This window comes from Sus scrofa, chromosome 3, assembly GCF_000003025.6.
Source record: "Sus scrofa isolate TJ Tabasco breed Duroc chromosome 3, Sscrofa11.1, whole genome shotgun sequence".
Taxonomy (NCBI): Eukaryota; Metazoa; Chordata; class Mammalia; order Artiodactyla; family Suidae; genus Sus; species Sus scrofa.
The window spans coordinates 27,372,778-27,391,942 of NC_010445.4; the positions used below are offsets into that span (position 1 = coordinate 27,372,778).

The window sequence follows — 19,165 nt, forward strand, 5'->3', positions numbered from 1 at the left end:
GCATTTTCCTTTCTACCTCATCTGACCCACACTCAAATTAGCATGTGCTAATTTGTTTATGACCCTGGCCCATATGAAGTCCCTTGAGCGCAAAGACTTAAAATCCAACGAGATTGAGGGTGGTGGCGGCAAGGGGGGAGGGGGTTTCCGCAAGCAGTGGACTTGACCTAACCCTCCCAGCACCGTTTCATCACAGTCCCTGCGAACCACACCGGGTCAGGCTAGGGGTTCTCAACTGGGGTCAGCGTGTCGCTAGGGGACACTGGCTGTGTCTGGAAATATCTGGGGTGGTTCCAACTGGGGAGGCGGTGGTGCCACTGGCATCTGGTAGGGAGAGACCAGGTCACCCTCATAGGACAGCCCCCACAATGACAAGGGATCCAGTCCCAAATGGCAGGAGTGCCTTGGCTGAGCAAACCTGGTGGATGAGCAGGGTGAAGGGGGCCACCCTGGGGAAGGGAGACCTCTAAAAGGTGCATGCACGGAGTTCCCAATATCGCGCAGCAGAAACAAATCTGACTGGTATCCATGAGGACGCAGGTTCGATCCCTGGCCTCGCTCAGTGGGTTAAGGATCCGGCTGTGGTGTAGGCTGCAGACTCGGCACAGATCCTGCGTTGCTGTGGCTCTAGTGTAGGACGGCAGCTACACCTCCGATGAGACCCTTAACCTGGGAACCTCCATATGCCTCGGGGGTGGCCCTAAAAAGACAAAAAAAGAGGGCGGGGGGCCTGCAGGCTGGAGCCAGAAGAATTGATGAGACCTGGCCCCGCCCGCCGCCCTGGGGCTACTGCTGGTTGGCAGCCGGCTGTTTGAGGAAGCTGTATGGGGACAGCCAACCGGGTGCGGTTGCACTGCCAGGCTGTGTTGGAACACACCCTCACCTCAAGAAGATGCTTCTTCATTAGAAGAACCATGCCTGCCTCTGTCAGTCTGCCGACAGCCCAGAGTCCCAGTGGGCCTGGCCTTTGCTCCTGTGGTGACAACACAGCTACCCCTGCCCTGTATGCAGGCAAATAGCCCACCCGGCCCACTCACAGGACTCAGGCACCAGGCTCAGCAGCCAAATACATGCTGGCATTTTAACCAATGTTACTTCCCTCTCTGCAAAGAGGGAACCAGCCATCCAAATAGAGAAGGGAGAATGTTCCAGAAACAGGACAACCAATCCCTGCAAAGGGACCTCTTGGCGTCTTCACCCTGACCAGGGCATGGGCTGGGAACACGCAAGGAGCCTGGAGTCCTCACCCCGCACACAAAAGAGAAAGCAGGCTGAGGTTAGTTTTTATAAGTGACGATGAGGTGTCCTCACCTCCTTCTCTAAAGATCCCTGAGGAGGCCGTCGTCGTCACAGCTGCTTTAACCAGGGGGGACACTGAGTCCCAGGAGGCTGAAACACGTGTTGAAAGGGATACATTCAGTAAGTGAAGAGGCCAGGACTCGAACCCAGGACTGTAAGGGGACAATCCATACTCCCAGCCATGCATGGTTCTGCTGGTTAAGGCATTTTAACACCCTGGGGCTACTGCTGGTGCCCTGGTGTTTTTCAGAGACACTGAGGTATGGGGACATCAGCCGGCAGGTGGCAGGTCTCAGGGCAAGTGGCAAGCCAGGTGATGTGCTGCAAAGTCCACAAGGCCCCTCTCTGCCCTACCAAGTGGCTGCACAGGGCGACCAGGTCCAGGCTGCCTTAAGCGGCTTGGCAGCTGACGCCCTAAAAGGATAGACAATCTTGTCTGTGCAGGGAGTGCCACCGAGACCATGCCCCAAGGGAGGGGCCTGTCGGGGTGAGGGTGGGGGAGTGGGTGGAACAGACCAGTTGGAGTCTTTTATGACAGGTGACCTTGGGCCCCATCCACAGGGGGCAGCTGGTCCTTGCCACTAGCTGTCTTCTAGAGGCTCAGCAGGGTTTTACCTTCCAGTTTTTCAAAAATCCTTCAACACCCCTCCCTGCCTCCAAACAAACAAAGACCCGGGGGGCCCAGCTGAAGATGTCACCAGGAAGCCTGGGCATGACCTTGGGACTAGGATGATGTCATGAGAAAGTTACCTCCTGCCCCCAGGATAAGCAGGGCCTTATAATTAGGGCAGGGAGCTTCTGGCAAAGAAGTCGCTTTAGGTCCCTTTTACAGCTGGCTGGGCTTTTCCTTCTCAGCACAATAAAACGGTCCCACTGCCCGCAGCCCCACCCTTCTGGCACCTGCACCCAGGCTCACTTGAGTTTGCCACCCAGTCCCTTCCCTTCAGCGGACAAATAGGAGCTACAGTTCCCAGAGAAAATGAGAAAGGGGTTATTACAATTAAGAAGTTCCTCTGCAGAAAGGCACTGGAACCTGGCAGGGAGGGTTACAGGAGGTTGGAGCTGGGAGGGGGCATCCCAGTTCCTCAGCCAGGACGCCTGGACTGGAGAAGTGGCCAGGGGCTCTCAGAGGTGGTGGTGCTTCTGAGAAATCAGATTCAAGTGCTAAGAAGGGTATATTTCCTGGAGGCGTGACAGAAAGAGAGAAAAGGAGAGTCCGCCAAGGCCTTCCTTGCAGGCACAAAGAACTTCTCTGCCTGTCCCTCTGCTCAGAGGTGGGGGGTGGGGGGGTGGCTAAAGGCCCGCCCTTCCGCCTCATCAGCCTGGACAGGCAGCGGGTGCGAATGACGAGACACAGAGCAAAGTGGCCCCTGCCTGGGGTCCCTTTCTCATGCCTGCGGGCCTTCTCATGCTGTATTTAGCACGAAGGTGTTGGGAACATTTTGCTTCTCAGTTTGGTTCTGGGGGGAGGTTGTCACAAATAGAATGACAGCCCTGACCCTCTGCCCAGAAAAATGCCCAGACACCCACCGTTGGGCATCAAGTTTCAAGAGCATCCCTGTTCCTCCCCATCCATTCTGAGACCATCCCTTGGTCTGAAAACCTCCCCTTTTATCACAACATGACATGAGATGACAGTGACTCACCCTGGGAAATTCTGGAGGCAGTGCTGTGTTGGGAATGAGCTGGAGGCAGGCTCGGTGGCCAGGCCCCCAGGAAACAGATGCCACTCCCCTAGGGGGTAGCTGGGGACACTTTACAAAGAGATACTTTCTAAGGGAAATGAGGAAAGCAGGGCTGGCCTCAGCGGGGATCTGTGTGATCAGATCCTGGAGAAAGAAGCTTAGCTATGACTCGCCGCCCTCCTCATTCCACTGTCCCCGGGCTCCCATCTCCTGCCTCTGTTTGGCCAAAGCAATGAGCAATCCAAGCTGATGAAATCCAAGGTCAGGATGGAGTTGGGGCAGAAGACACCCAATACCTTCATCTCAGCTGAGACTTAATGCCTGAGGTGGAAGGAATGAACACGAGGGTGCCTGCAGGGGATGTGGGGTCGCTGACCTTCCCCGTTGAGCCCACTGCATCCCATTACCAGGAACCATGTGACACTCATCTGACAATGGCAGGGCATCGGGGTCGGCCACTAGGACGCTCAGGGACCACGAACACTTTTGAGCCACCCTGGGTTTTCTCTCATGTAAAGAAAAAGGCGGATCCCGATTAGCCCTGAGGGACAGCGGGCAGAGCAAACGCTGCAGGACATGGAGCCCGGCTCCGGTCCTCCCTCTGTCACTCAGGAAAGCTGTGGCCCTGGACCAAGTTTTTAACCTGTCAATGCCCTGTTGTCTTCACCTTCAAAGGAGGGGAACACGAGCCCCTTCCCCCAGTGCTGGGGTCATGATCAGATGAGATGACGCATAAAAGCCCTTAGCAGAGTCCTAGATGCAAAGGAAACATGTGGGCAGTGTTACAGAAGCAGCATCTGGGGTCCGTTCTGGTTCTGAAATGCTCCCAAGTCTGGCCCCTGGGTATTGACATTGACATCCCTCACCCTCCTCTGTCCTCATCCGTCCTGCTGCTATTTTAGGGGACAGCAATTTTCTTAACTGAATTATCACGATAACTAGAACCTTCAAAGCCAGCCTGAACATTCCAGCCCCAGAACCTTCTCTTGTTAAGCTCCCAAGTTCCCATCCATAGGAGGAAGAGACAGACGAAAACTCCAACATCCTGGGACGTGTGATATTTCGCCAAACGTCAGCAGCACCTGCTCACTGACCCTCCAGCTTGCAATTCGATGCAAATCTGGCGACACAGACTCAATTGGTGACACCGTGGCTTCTGCTCAGCGACTGGGGTCGGGGGCCTCTGCGAGGTGCATCTGCTTTGGGGGAGCTGTGAGTGTCCCTTCCTCACTGTGGGACCACTCTGCTTGCTCTTTGCAGGGGGACCCTCCCACTGCCCAGAACCTCATCTGGAATTCTCTCCATACAGACTGGTATTTCCAAACCTGTCTGCCGGGGATTGCTGAGAAAATGATTACCCTTCTTCTATCTCTATTTACAACTATATCTGTAACTCCAGCTATATCTGTGTCTAATCTATGCCCACGTTTATAGCGACATCATCTCAATATGTAGTCTGTATCTCTGCAGCTAATCTCCATGTTGATCTAATCTATATGTAGCATATATATATGTTATATTGTTTACATTATCCATACATGCATTACAATGTATGAGATATGATGTATACAGACAGAAGATATAGATATAAATTAGATACAGATTCGAAAGATATAGGGATTAGACACAGAGATACAATTGGGTATAGAATTATATTTTCTAAGATACAATGCATATATACATGACAACTAAACTATAATGTGTATGATAACACATTATATAATATATGTATTATACAGTCGCCCCTCTGTATGTCTGGGGGGATTCAGGGCCCCATACAGAGACCAAGATCCATAGGTGCTCAAGGCCCTTATCTAAAATGGCACAGGGAGTTCCCATCGTGGCACAGTGGTTAAAGAATCCGACTAGGAACCATGAGGTTGCGGGTTCGATCCCTGGCCTCGCTCAGTGAGTTAAGGATCCAGCATTGCCGTGAGCTGTGGTGTAGGCTGCAGACGCGGCTCAGATCCCACGTTGCTACGGCTCTAGGGAAGGCCAGCGGCTGTAGCTCCAATTAGACCCCTAGCCTGGGAACCTCCATATGCCGCAGGAGCAAAGGCAAAAAGATCAAAAAAAAAAAAAAAAGGCACAGTATTTGCATATAGCCTGTAATACATCCTCCCATATACTTTAACTCACCTCTAGATGATTTATAATACCTAAGACAATGTAAATGCTAAGTGAATAGTTGCCAGCACATGGCCAAGGCAAATTGGGCTCTTTAGAACTTTCTGTAATTTTGTCTAATTCATGGTGGTTGAGTCTGTGGATGTGACTGGACATACATACATTACATAACAAAGTTACAGATCTAATAACGACATCTACATCTCTGTCTCTGCCTAGTACACTTCTGTAACCTGTACCTAATGCCTCTCCCCGTTCATCTAGTTTAGCAACATAGCAATGTAGGAAGGAGCCCTTCCTTTGGAACCGGGTTCTAATCCAGCCTCCACTTACTGACTGTAACTTTTACAGGAAACTCAGTCTCTCTGGGACTCAGTTGGCCCCTCTGTAAAATGGGACTAAGATTAGTACCTGCCCGATCGGGTTATGTTTCCTGATAAGTGGAAGCTAGACTCCCGGGTCCAAACCCTGGCTGCTCCACCTGTTAGCTACTAGACAAGCAGCTTACCCTGGTACCGCCTCAGTTTATCATCTGTTACATGGGGATGACAGTAATCCCTCTCACAGGGGAGAGCTGTGAAATCGGAGTAACTCCACGTAATGAGCCTACTGAGGACAATTCCCAGCATGTTTGTTGTTTTATTGCTTTGTTTTGTTTTTTGGCCTTGTCCACGGCATGTAGAAGTTCCCAGACCAGGGATCGAACCTGCACCACGGCAGTGCCAACACCTGATCCTTAACCCGCTGCACCCCCAGGGAACTCCCAGTGCTCAATGAACGTTGGCTAAAAGCACTGTGTTTACAGATATACGTGCCATGTGTGGTTGTCGGCTCATAATAAACACAGAGTCAACCTATATGGGTCTAAGGAGCAGTCATTTGAGGTGTCAAGGGCTCAACTCAAACCTTCAATGTGTTGGGAGAAGGCGGCGCCCACTGAGAACAGAGAAATAATGACCTCAACAGAATCTATTTCTCCAAATGGTGCCTGTGGCCACACTTTAGGGAACTCGCCGGCTATTTGTGGAATAGTTGCATCACTTGGTTTGCCCAGAGTCACACAGACGAGGGAGGCACCGTGGCTGCAGCCCAGCAAACCCTCCCTGAGATCGTTTCTACGGCTGGATCCAGCCTCCCCGCCCGGCGAGCCAAGCCCTGGCCCAGGCAGTGGTCCAGCCGGCCACCTCCCCGCCCCACCCCTCCCACCAGGGCTAATTAAAGACCCAGCAAATCAGAGCCAGAGGAAACGATCGTGGTGGAAGGATCTGGCTGGACCCCAAGCCAGGCCTGTCTGCTCCAGAAAGCTTCTGCTCCCCCACGGAGGCCGGCGGGAGGGAAGCAGATGATCTGAGAAGCAATTTGGTCTTGCGGTCCTCTCGACAGATGCTGGGCACCGTAAGAATTAATGGCCTGGAGACTCAGGTAAGAGCCGTTCAGAGACTCTCTGATTACTCCCCAAACCACTCTCCATGGAGGAAAAGGTTCGTCGAAGCCCAGAGCTGGAAGCGAGGCCAGGAGACAGCCATTGCTTTCATCCGGTGAGGCGGGAAGAGCTTCAGGACAGAGAAGTTTGCACAGAGGCGGCTGTGATCTGTCTCTGAAAGAGGAACTGGGCCTTGAGTTTTTCACCAGGCCTGCTCCGTGGGTCCAGAAGTCTTGCCTCGCCCCTCTCTGAACCCAGCCAACCAGCAGGGTTTTTTAATGTTTTTCCCCTTAATTCTGCACGTCCTCTGCTCCGTTGGGCCCTAGCATCTTGCAGGAAACCGTATCTGAGGGGTACTTCCCTTTGGCACACACGGTGCATATGCTCATCAGTGTCATGAGTCACCCCCCCCCCTGGCATGTTGTCACTTATGGGCAACTCAGACCTGGTGACTTTGCAGGAAAGATGTGTCATGGCCAAGAGCCTGGGGGCAGGAGATCTGATATTAACCCGAGAGGGTGATGTTTGAACATAAACAGAACAACACCAGGGAAGGAACAAATTACACCCTTCTACGTGGGCACAACTACGCGGCTGGGACGGACTTTCTAAAATAAGCTGCCACAGAGCAAATGACACTACGACGGCATTTCTCACCCTGGGCACTACAGACACTTGGGGCCAGCAGGTCTTTCTCGCACACGAGGTAGGGTGTTCGGCAGCATCCCCAGCCTCTGCCCACTAGATGCCAGGAGCACAATCAGAAATACCTCCAGACATCACTAAATATTCCCTGGCGCGAAGGGGACACACCTCCAAGTTGTGAACCACTGGTTCTGACTCAGGCTTCTGTTCAGCAGAGCAAGAACCAGCGAATGATGACTATTAGCTGGATTTCTCATTGAAGCCCCGATTATCCCAGCACAACTTTGCTTAAATCGCAGGTGCTCTTGGCCTTGTCAGTCAGAATGCTCATCCTGGGCTTAGTTTGACCAGGCGGCCCTCGGTTTAAGCCCCTTTTCCTCTCTCCCACCTCCTCAGTCTTTGCCCTTCACTCTTGCCTAAGAAGGTAATACCTTATTCATTTTGACTTTTTTTTTTTCCTTAGGGCCGCTCCTGAGGCATATGGAGATTCCCAGGCTAGGGGTCACATCAGAGCTGTAGCCACAGGCCTACACCACAGCAACATGGGATCCGAGCCGGATCTGTGACCTACACCACAGCTCATGGCAACGCTGGACCCTTAACCCACCGACCCAGGCCAGGGATCGAACCCGCATCCTCACGGATGCTAGTCAGATTCGTTTCCACTGAGCCACAATGGGAACTGCTCATCTTGACTTTCTAATGACACAGAGGCACTGAAGGCGCTCCAAGGAGCTAACACTTTAATTGATTCTAAGGAAAGTGGACATTATTTTTACAGGAACCCAGATACAATATGCAAAACCTTCAGGACACTGTCACTGCCATCCCTGTGCCTGGTTAACTCTTTACACTGTAAGCTCTCAGCTCGAATGTCAACTCCTGAGCTGGACACTTCCAGAGAGAAAATCCCCCAAATACCCGCTACCGCCCATCTGTGGGTGCCCAGTCACTCCCTCTTACAGACAGTCTGGTCTTATTTTATTTTATTTATTTTTTTTGGTATTTAGGGCCACACCCACAGGGCATATGGAAATTCCCAGGCTAGGGTTGAATCTGAGCTACAGCTGCTGGCCTACACCATAGCCACAGCAACTCGGAATCTGAGCCGTGTCTGCAAACTACACCATAGCGCATGGCAACACCGGATCCCAAATCTGCATCCTCATGGATACTAGTCAGATTCCCTCCAGCTACACCACAATGGGAACTCCTTATTTGTTTTAATCTTAATTTTTTTTTAATTTAAGTATAGTTGATCTACAATGTTGTGTCAATTTGGGCTGTACAGCAAAATGACCTGGTCATACATATATAAAAACATTCTTTTTCTTATATTCCTTCCGATTACGGATCTTATTTTTATTCACCCATTACTCCCTGAAAGTACAAGCAGATTTATTTGTTCCCATTTTCACTGTCTGACCACCACTCCCACCCCCCCACCCACATGGGGGCTCCATGAGCAAGGCACCTTCTGGCCAGTTCACTGCTGTATCTTTAGCTTCAAGCACAAGGCCCTGCCTCTTCCTGGCCCAAAACTATCAAACAAGCCGCTGGATGAAGGGATGAATTTCGCATGTGCTGATTTCCTTCCACCCACTACTCAGGTTCTTTGTGGGCTTTGTTCACAATCTCCAAGGCCTCCAGCGTCATCTTTAAATGATGTAAATGTAACTGCCCCCAACCTTAGTGGATCAAAGAAATTCAAGGACCCAGTTGTTGGTTGAAAGCTGTTCCCTCCCTCTCTTAGTTGATCAAAGAAATTCAAGGACCTGGTTGGTTGCTAAAAGCTGAGCAGTCAGGAGTCTTCCTCTTGATGCCCTGGATCTTAAGGTCCTGAGAGGAATCTCAGCGTAAGTGAAGGTTTGCTCCCCTCCAAAGAGAGCCAACTTCACAAAGACCCAGACGGATCAATCTTTACTCAAGTTCCTTTCTCGCATTGCCCAGGGTATCTCCGGGTAGAGGAGAGACCATTAGCTAATTGACAGTGAAGCTGGGTCGGGCTGGGGGGTGGCAGGGAGGGAGGCAGAGAAGCTAAAATTAAATGATGAGAGGCTTTGCCAGTTGGAGGGAAGTCATAAAAGACATACACCATCTTGGGGATCAGTGAGAACGAGAGAATCAAATAACGAGCCTTCAAACTTGCCAACACACCGTTGATGCGCAGGGAGGTGTTTCACTTTTGTTGTTTTCAAAATAAATTTTCTATTGGGTCCACTGCTTTAAACCCTTTAAACCCTTTTACCCACAAGTCTTGTGGCAACCGATCTGTCAAAGAATTACTCACTATGGAAAGCATTCCATTTATCTCTTTACCTATCCATCTATCATCCCTCTACCTACTTATCGAAGTGCACCTGTGGATTCTTGTGCAAAGCATTATCCATCCATCTATTTATCGATACTGACCTCGAGGTGCATACCTCAAGCGCGTCCCTCCAGCTCTATCTAAGCATTAACAAATCTTTCTACTGATCAAAGCAATTTTTTTTTTTTTTCTGCAAAAATAGGAGAGAGGGGAGTCTCCGTCATGGTGCAGCAGAAACCAATCTGACAAGGAACCATGAGGTCGTGGGTTTGATCCCTGGCCTCGCTCAGTGGATTAAGGATCCGGCATTGCCGTGGCTGTGGTGTAGGCCAGCGGCAACAGCTCCAATTAGACCCCTAGCTTGGGAGCCTCCATACGCCTCAGGTGTGGCCCTCAAAAGACAAAAAGACAGAAAAAATAAAAACAAAAAAATAGGAGAGAGGTTGAGACGATAGATTCTGATGTCATACGGCCCCGAGTCTGACATCAATGCTAGGTCCTGTGTGACCTTGGGCAAGTTATTTAACCTCTCTGACCCTCAGGGGGCCTCACCTGGGTATTATGAAAAGACCTAGGTGATAGGGGCATTGGAGGATTCAGTGGGAGAAGCCAGTTCTTGGCAAATGATGTCAGTGAGTGGACATCATGACAATGCTGCTAACCAAACGCAAACTCCCTTCAGACTTTTCTTTTTTCATCTCTAGGTCACCTGGTTCCCAGGTAACCGCCACCTGGAGACGAGAAAAGCATTCATGAGAGTTTCCATCGTGGAGCAGTGAAAAGGAACCCGACTAGAATCTATGAGGATGCGGGTCTGATCCCTGGCCTTGTGCAGTGGGTCGGGGGTCTGGCATTGCTGTGAGCTGCGGCATAGGTCTCAGACGCACCTTGCTGTGGCTGTGGTGTAGGCCAGCAGCTATAGCTTTGATTCGACCCTTAGCCAGGCAACTTCCATATGCAGCAGGTGTGACCCTGAAAAGAAAGAAAGAAAAAAAATAAAAAGAAAAGCATTCACCACTGAAAGCCAGGGATTCCTCGGCACCCCCCAGGGGCCACCTGCTGAGGGAAAGCTGATACCACGGATCTAAACCTCACTAGGCTTCCTCATTCTATTAATCTGGCCATAAAGCAGAGTCCCGCAGACAAGGACAGATGCGGAGCTTTGCCGTGCCAATGGCAGAGGGTGTTAGAAGAAGCCTCAGCAGCCACTCAAGCCACCTCCTCCAACTCAGAACAGCTGCTCGGGGACAGATTCGCCAAGCAGGAGGTGGGGGCTGATGCAGTGACTACTAGGGAGACAGGGCAAGCCGGGCTGTTGCCACATGAAATCCAGGGGTCAGGCCCACCTGTGCCCCTGTGCTCCAGGTCGGAACAGAGAGTGCCTTTCTCCGGAGCAAAGGGCACTGGAGGGAGGAAGCAGGAACTGACCTCGGGCTCAAGTATGTCCGCCACCTGCCTCTGCATGGCTGGCTCTTCCAAGTTCAGCCACATCTGCCGTCCTGCTCGTGCCATGTGGGTAATGTTTGGGGTGCCACGTTCTGCCAGAAAACCTTTCCCTGCTCCTCTCGTCTGACCTCCCTGCAGGCAGCAGCCAATCCCGTTGTGAGTCCCAGCAGGCTGAGGCCCGGCATCCAGGCAGATCTGGCCACGGCCTTGTGCCAACAGTTACAAAAAAACATTTGCACTTTGGCTGAGTTCCAGTGTCTCTTGAATGTGGGAAATCAGAACTCGGAGAAAGACAATAACTTCCTACAGTTCCCCAAAGACCGAGCACCAGATGAGACCAATGGGGTGTTGGCTGGAGACAAATGGAGCCGTTTCCCTGATGGCGTGACATCAATGCAGAAAACCCACCTTGTGCCACGGGTGGCTACGGACCAGGGCTGGGGTCTCTGAGAGGTCATTGTGGAGGGTTGAGCTGTTACACTCCCAGCATGCTGGCCGGAACCGAGGGCATGTGACTGTTCTTTTCCAAGGAGGTTTTGAAGGGCTGGTTGGGCCATATCCATAGTGAAAGATAGAGCAAGGCCAAGGATGGAACCATCCAGAACCACCCAGAGCCATCCATCCAGGCTACAGGCACTCCACCCCAGTGAGTTTTGGCTTCCAGAATTCTGGGCACAGACTATGTGCCCAGGGTTTGAGCCTGTACGTTTTCTTTCTGGGCAGAGACTGATAAAGAAGAGAAAGGCCAGCATTTTAAGAACGCACCCTAGAAGTTCTCTCCTAAGCGTGGGGAGTCACATTTCCCAAAGTGGGGCACACCTACCTCTGAGAGTCCTCTGGGATGGTTTTTGAGGGCACCGAAAGGAGCTTTTCAATATTATGAATTTAAGATTTAATGTTTTGAAAAAATATCTAACTGGCATGTCAAAGGTGTGATTTCAGCAATATGGTTCCTCGAGATAGCGTTTCTCAACCTCGGCCCTGCTGACATTTAGGGCTGGATAATTCTTCCTGTGGGGACGTCCCGCATCTTGTAGGATGTTTAGCAGCCTCTCTGGCTTCTACTCACCAGAGACCAGTAAGTAACCACCCCCGCTCCCTGGCAAGGTGAGGTAAACCCAAATGCCTCAACAGGGCTAAACGCCCTCTGAGGGCCAAAGACACCCCTGATGGGGAACCGCTAGCTGAGGCCAAGTCTCCTTCTGAAAGGAAAGTAAGTGAATTTAGGAGATCCGGCTGTGGTGTAAGGGGACGGGCGGGTCTCTGGGAGCGCTGGGACCCAGGTTCTAGTCCTGGCCCAGCACAGGTGTGGTGCAGCTGTGGCATAGGTTTCAACGGTGGCTCAAATCTGATCCCTGGCTTAGGAGCTCCATACGTTGCAGGCGGCCGAAAAAAGGAAGGAAAAAAAAAAAAAAGAATACAATAAATATGTTCATTTAAAGGGAAATGTATTTTTAGGTGACTTATTCACACATGGCAAGCACGGCTGAGGTGATGAGGGAACGGCAGAAGTTGGGGAAAACCAGAGCAGAGGAGGGTCCATCAGGGGCTGCGCACTGGGCGTTTGGCCCCTCAAAGTCCCACGCGCTGCCCCTTCCTGCCAGCTCTGCTGTCTGGTCAGCCCTGAAACCGACGCAGGGAAAAGTGGGGGCGGGGGTCAACCAGAGGCCAGCCGAGCACAGAGAGCCCCTGAGAACCTACTCTGCCCACAACATCAGGCCCTCCTGATGGAGGAAGGAGGAAGGGGTGGGATGAGGCTGCTCCTCATTCCCCTGGGGAAGTCCAGGGCAGAGATGCCAGGGAGGGGGTCGAAGGGTGGGGGGCCTGTGGTCCTTGGCAACGAGCAAACTGCAAGAGTCACTGAGGAGCCTGGAGATGCTCAGAGACATTGGCCCAGCTGACACCCTGAGCTGTGGGGCGCTGGATGGAATGAGTCATCCAAAGATACGCCCCCTTCACGTCTCATCAGAAACCCAACAGTTCTATGGGTTTGAAACACTCGTACTGGAATTCTCATTGTGGCTCAGAGGAAACAAACCCGACCAGTATCCATGAGGACTCAGATTCAATCAGTGGGTTAAGGATCCGGCATCCCTGTGAGCTGTGGTATAGGTCACAGACGTGGCTCAGATCCTGCGCTGCTGTGGCTCTGGTGCAGACTGGCAGCTGTAGCTCGGAATGGACCCCTAGCCTGGGAACTTGCATGGGCCACGGGTGTGGCCCTGAAAAAGTAAATAAATAAATGAAACACTAATAATGCTAAGCACTTAGTATGCACCGATGACCTTTTTCTGTTTTCATGTAGAACTTCCTGGGCCAGGGATCAAACCCACACCAAAGCAGTGACAACACCGGACCCTTAAATTCTAGGCCACCAGGGAACTCCTGTACCATCACTTTGTAGAGACCATTTCCTGTAAGTCTCACCACCGCCCTGCAGGGTAGGCACTGTCCCTGTGGCGATAATATTCCAGAGGGAAAGATGGGGGCTGAGACATTCTGGGGTTCCACCTGTGGCTGCTGGACCCACAGCTGCGCTCTGTCCCATCTCCCAGGAAAGCAGAAAGTGCACAGTAAGGGCCAGGCCGTCCTCACAAGGCTCGCTGTCACCTGCCCCACAAGGCCACGCCTCCGTGATGCAGACCCCTCGGAACAGCCCACTGTGCCAGCAGACCCAAGGATGCCAGGAATTGCCAAGGGGAGAAAGTTCTCCAAACTCAAGACATGAAAGAGCAGCCGGCCCCTCGCTGTGTGCCTCATCTGTCACCTCCTCGTGATGGCTGGGCGGAAGAAAAGGGCAGAGGAAAACTCAAAAGGAACGGGTCCGGTTCTTCCCACGCTGCTTTCAGAACCTGGCTGCACACACGCATGTGCACACTCACTCATATGCAATCAGCTGGGGTGTGAACACACACCTGCAGGCAGGTACACATCCCTACAGGGCAGGAGGGCGGCATCATGTGTCCGTCCAGGCTTTCCGAGTTCTGGAGCCCAGCGGAGGCAGAAACACGCCCCAGAGAACTCTTCCAGAAGCATCAGGGCAGAAAAAGTGACAGAGACCATGGGAAGGTACTGACCTGGGTCTCCAGGGTGATCACAGGGCTTGGCTGTGGGTCCTGCGGGAAGAAAGGAGAAAACGCATGTGAGTGGCGGGGAAAATGCAACTGACTGCCCCACCATCAGTTCTCAAACAAAGCCACTTCTCTTGAGTGACCCCAGCAAGCCCACGGGGAGGGTGGCCCCACACTGTCGCTCCTACCCCAGGAGACAGAAGGACAGCCTGGCCCAATCTCCCCACACCCACACCCCCTCTCACACCCAGAGGATGAAGGAGGCTCAAATCGTTCACTAAGGGGTTAAGGGGACACCTGCACAGAGACCACGCAAAACGATGAAGCCTAAAGAAGTAAGAAGCAAAGGCCCCTCGCCGAGGGTCTCAGAGTGTGTTCAGATCATCGATGGGGAGGAGAAGATGGGTCCTTGAGAGGATTAGAAATAAACCTGAAAGAATGTAAAGTCCCCACGAAGAGCAAGGCCACCACTTTGTGTCTGATCTTGGAAAGAATGAGGGAAGGAATGAGACAGAGAAAAAGAAGCGCTTGATTCCTGGTCTGTGCAGCACATTCCATGGGCCCGGGAAGGTTCCTTTCAGGAGGGAGAAGGCAGGCCAGAGAAAGTCCCATTCATTCACTGGCTACAAAAGCCAATTGACTGGAAATGCTTAGTGGTCAGGTCTCTCGGGTCGTTAAACATGAACTCTTGGGTGGGGGCAGGGTGGGTACAGCGGAGGAGGGGACAGATCGGGAGGAGACAGTGGTTACCAGCAAGTGGGTTCCAAAGAAAACAGGAAACTTGGCACATAAAGGCTATTTTTGTCTGCACCATGTCGGCTCTAAACGGAATCATCTTAGATTCATGATCCTGGGAAAGTAACCTCACGCTGCCTCTTACAGAGAATGGGCATGATTTTAGGGCCCCGACGTGCAAACTGAGTTGGAAGTTTTACTTTATCCAAGCAGAACTTCTAACACAGGCTTCAAGGAAGTCACGCCAATTAGCCCCGGCCCACCGGCCTATGCTGTGGACAATAAGGAAATGTGCAAATCGTGCCGTAATTGTCTTTCTGCAACTGGGCTGGTTTTACTCAGCATGACATCTGTAAGGTTCAGCCCTGTTGTCACAAATGACAGGATTTCTTTCTTGCTCTAAGGCTGAATAATAGTCCACTGAGCATGTACATATAACACAGGTTCTTTATCCATCCCCCTGTCAATGCACACATAGGTTGTTCCCATTTTGTGGCTGTTACCAATACGGCTACGAGGGACATGAGAGCACAGATTTCATGATTCTGAAACCGAACAACGCAGTTGGGACTTGAACCCACGGGCTAGGACTTAAACCACGTCAAAACCCAGATTGGGACTTGAATCCACGGTCTCTGAATTAAAATACACACCCGGACTCAGAACTTACTGAAATCTCAGTGCAGGAATTCAGCGAGAGGCAAATAGGTAAGAAGGAGATGTACTGCTAGAGAGACACACGCCATAGACAGAGTGTGGGCCATCTCAGCAGGCGAGACAGCAGCCCTGAAATACGGGGTGCCGAGTTTTAATGGGCTGGGTAATCTCACAGGCCAATGAGTGGGAGGGTTATTCCAACTATTTCAGGGAAGGGGCAGGGATTTCTAGGAATTGGGCCACCACCCACTTTTTGCCCTCTTATGGTCAGCCTTGGAGCTGTCCTGGCACCTGTGGGCGTGTCACTTAACGTATGTTAATGTATTATAATGAGTGCATAATGAGGTAACAAGGCTTAAGGTCCACTGGAAGTTGAATCATCTGCCACTTTGGACCCACCCAGTTATTGCTGTAACTCCGATGGCTGTGGCATTCTTTTAAAGGCTGTGCCCTGCTCCCCTCCCTCCTGTTTCAATTCCACTTACACCAGGTACCTAATAGAAACTCTCACAGAAACAGAGTAGAGGGGTGGTTGGCAGAGGCTGAAGGGAGAGGGAAACGGACAGCGGATGTTCAAAGGGCACAAAGTTCTGGTCACACGAGATGAGTAAGTTCCAGAGTTCTGCTGTACAACGGTGCCTGGAGGTAACAATGTGTATTGTACACTGAACATTTTGTTAAGAGGCTAGATGGCATATTAGGTGTTCTTTCCATAACTAAAAAAAAAAAAACCTCTACCCTAGGGGTCTGTCTCTGGGTCCTCGTCTCTTGCTTTTAGGGAATAAGCCTCAGCCTCCACGACCTTCCCTGAGTTCCAAAGGGCAGCTGCTCATCAGGGAAGGGAGGGGACGCAGACACCAGGGAGGAGCATCCAGAGACAACAGAGCAGCCTTGAGCCAGGGTCCTGGTTCCTCCTCCAGGAATACACAGAACAAGATCTTGAGCCCTTTCTGCAGAGCTAATTAATACCCTCAACAAATGGAAGCACTCCTTGATGAAGCATCTTCATTCTGGGAGGAGGGAGGACCACCCGAACCAGTCCTGGGGCCCCGAAACTTCAGCTCTGAAAGACAATGCCAGCTTGCCTCCACTCTGATCTTTATCCGGGGCCCTGTGTTCCACTCCCCACACTATAAAACCACCTCCTAGTCTCTCCAAGGGGGGCACAGTCTTTAAGGCATTAGCCTGCTGTGGCCCCCTTTGCCTGGCAAAGCAATAAAGTTATCTTTTTCTCCTTCATCAAAAACTCTGTCTCTGCATTTGTATTCAGCACGGGCAGACAGAGGCTGAGTCTGAGTTTCAGCAACACCTCTCTCTCCACACTGCAGCCTGGACCCATAAAGGAACTTGGAGATGTCAAGAAAGAAACACTTTAGGCCTCTGGCTTCACGCACTTACTAGCTCCTTGTCAAGGGGAAAAGCGGTGGCAGGTTGGACAAGGGGGACTTTGAAGGAATCACTTATTTCACGTGAGTGGTTATTTTAGCATCCCTTATGGAGCCCATCCAGCTCCTCTATCACTGGTACGTGGGGAGCATGGACCCCTGGGTTCCCAGTCTCCCTGTCTCAGGCCGGCACCGGGCAAGGTCCATTCTTGTCTCTAGGAGGCAAGGCCCTCCTCCTGGTGTGTGCCAGGCAGCGTGAATCAGATCCTAGGACAGCTGCTGAGTGAGTGAGCACACGCGAGTCCACACTTCAGCTCAGAGTCAGTGTCTGTGTGTCTGTCTGTCCCTCTCTCCATTCAGAGCCCACTGGCTAGACCCTGACCAGGACCTAAGAAGCTGCTTCTTAGACTCCGACATTAGCCTGACTCTCGAAGCCAGGTCCCAGCAGAGCCTGGTGAGGATGTTGGGTGCGTGCCCAGATTAATGAAGCTGTACTTCACAGCCCATTTGGCTATTGTTTGGGGCCTATGCTTCACTGCTCAGAGTCCCACGGGGGTGCAGAGGGGAGAATGCCATCCGGAGTCGGTCCCGATGAACAGCTTCACTGGAAAAGACCTTCCTGGGAAACCACAGGAACCCTCCGACAACTGTGTGGACAAAATCCAGAGCCTAATCCTTGGATACAGGTGTCGCACCAACACCTCATCTGCTGTTCCAAGATCTGAGACCCTATGCATGCAGGGTCAGGGGTCTAATATTCCTTAAAAGGCTTCTGAGAGACAAAAGCAAAAAATGCTATCTACTTAGCATGGTAATTACCTCCCCGGTTAGAAGACCAAGTACTCACAAAGGACCTCGTCATTAACACTGAGGGTTCACTTGCCCAGGCAATTGTGGTCCCCTCTGTCTGTGCGCCTTTGAAAGGGACGGTGCTCTCCCTACAGGGGCTCCGTCCAGAGGATTCAAGGTAAGAGGATGGTATCTCCGTGAGGTCTCACTTTCAGCAACATCCTCCTTAATTGGAAAGGCTAACGAAGTGGAACCGGGTCAATGATGCCGTCTGCCTAATCCATCGCGTCTGTCTAAATTGGGACTCCTTGGTTTACAGTAGAGTAAATTCCTGTCTGTCAGAGAGAAAGCTCCCGGAGACCAAAGGGGAATTTGCACTGTGCTCAGATGCTACAGTGGAGTGCTCTGAGAATCTTAATGCGGGTGCCGGGAGCCAGGGAACTGCCTCGAGCAAGGAAAGCCCTTTCATATCAACTACTGCAATGACTAGACTGGAAGCCAAGTGGGGAACCGGGTAGACTGAATTCGTGGCCCTCATCTTCACCACTCCCTAGATCCACACCCTCTAGTTGTGTGATGTGGCGTTGCTTTGTGGAGTTCCCTTCCCCACCCTTTGACCTCGGGCTTGCCCATTTGACTTGCTTTGTCCAATGGGAGGTTAGCAGCTTTGACAGAGGAGAAGCTGGAAGTGTGCTTGGGTGATGGAGCAGGACCTCTGGCGCTTCTGCCCTCCGCACGAGAGCATGCCCCAGGCAGCCTGCTGGTTCAAGGACAAAAGATGCTCAGGGCAGCCCTGACCCTCTCTGCAGCCTGGAACTACGCCCAGCCTAGATCGGCCAACCCTAGCCAACCTTCGCATGGGAGAATATGCACGGATTGTTTCAAGGCACTGAGTTTCAGGTCCATTTGTTACACAGCACCACTGTGGCAGATACACTCTCCAAAGACTGATCTGGACAGAACCAAGACATACTGCACCAACAGTCCAGCCTTGGAAATGAAATGACACGTATTCTCCCTAAGTCTGCAAATATACCAGAGGACCCTGAAATAGCTACCACCGATAGCTCTCGTTTACTGAAGACCTACTATGTGCCAGGCTCCATGCACGAAGTACTTCACACCAAGCAACGGAATACTCAATCATCAGGATCTTGTACTACCTATGAGCGAACTTTCTGCCCTCTCTGTTAAATATACCAGCTCTGAATTTATTTAGATGCCATTGCAACATTAATGGAAAGCATCCCTCAGATTCTCCCTGCCCCGAGATAAAGACAGATTTCATTCCTTTGGTTTAGTCTAGAGTTCGTCCCATGGGCATATTATTTGAAGGTGCAGAACAGTCATGAATAAGAGTAATAACTAGTCATTTATGAGGTTACATCTTAAGGTATGGCTAAGAATTTGCTAAGTTCTTCCCATATTCTAGGCAGTGGCTTAAGCTCTATACATACATCATTCTATTTACCCCTGGTGACCCTCTGGTAGGGATTACCATCATTTCCATTATAGGGAAGGGGAAACTGAGGACCACAGAGATTGAATGACCTTTCCCAGGTTGCACAGATGGTGCTGAAGCCTGGATTTGA

The 19,165-nt window shown here is 51.4% G+C and overlaps 1 protein-coding gene and 1 long non-coding RNA gene across 4 annotated transcripts in view; one reads left to right on the top strand and one right to left on the bottom strand.

Moving 5' to 3' along the window:
* Positions 1-19,165, bottom strand: part of XYLT1 (xylosyltransferase 1) — a 334,192-nt gene that overhangs the window by 214,340 nt on the left and 100,687 nt on the right. For all 3 annotated transcript variants that reach the window (XM_021086555.1, XM_021086556.1, XM_021086557.1), the window contains exon 2: positions 14,014-14,052. In XM_021086555.1, the coding sequence (XP_020942214.1) occupies positions 14,014-14,052 (39 nt within the window). The remainder of the gene's footprint in view (positions 1-14,013; positions 14,053-19,165) is intronic.
* On the top strand, positions 6,143-12,351 carry LOC110259921. Its single transcript, XR_002342401.1, has 2 exons — positions 6,143-6,533; positions 10,195-12,351. It is a non-coding gene; the product is annotated as an uncharacterized LOC110259921 (long non-coding RNA).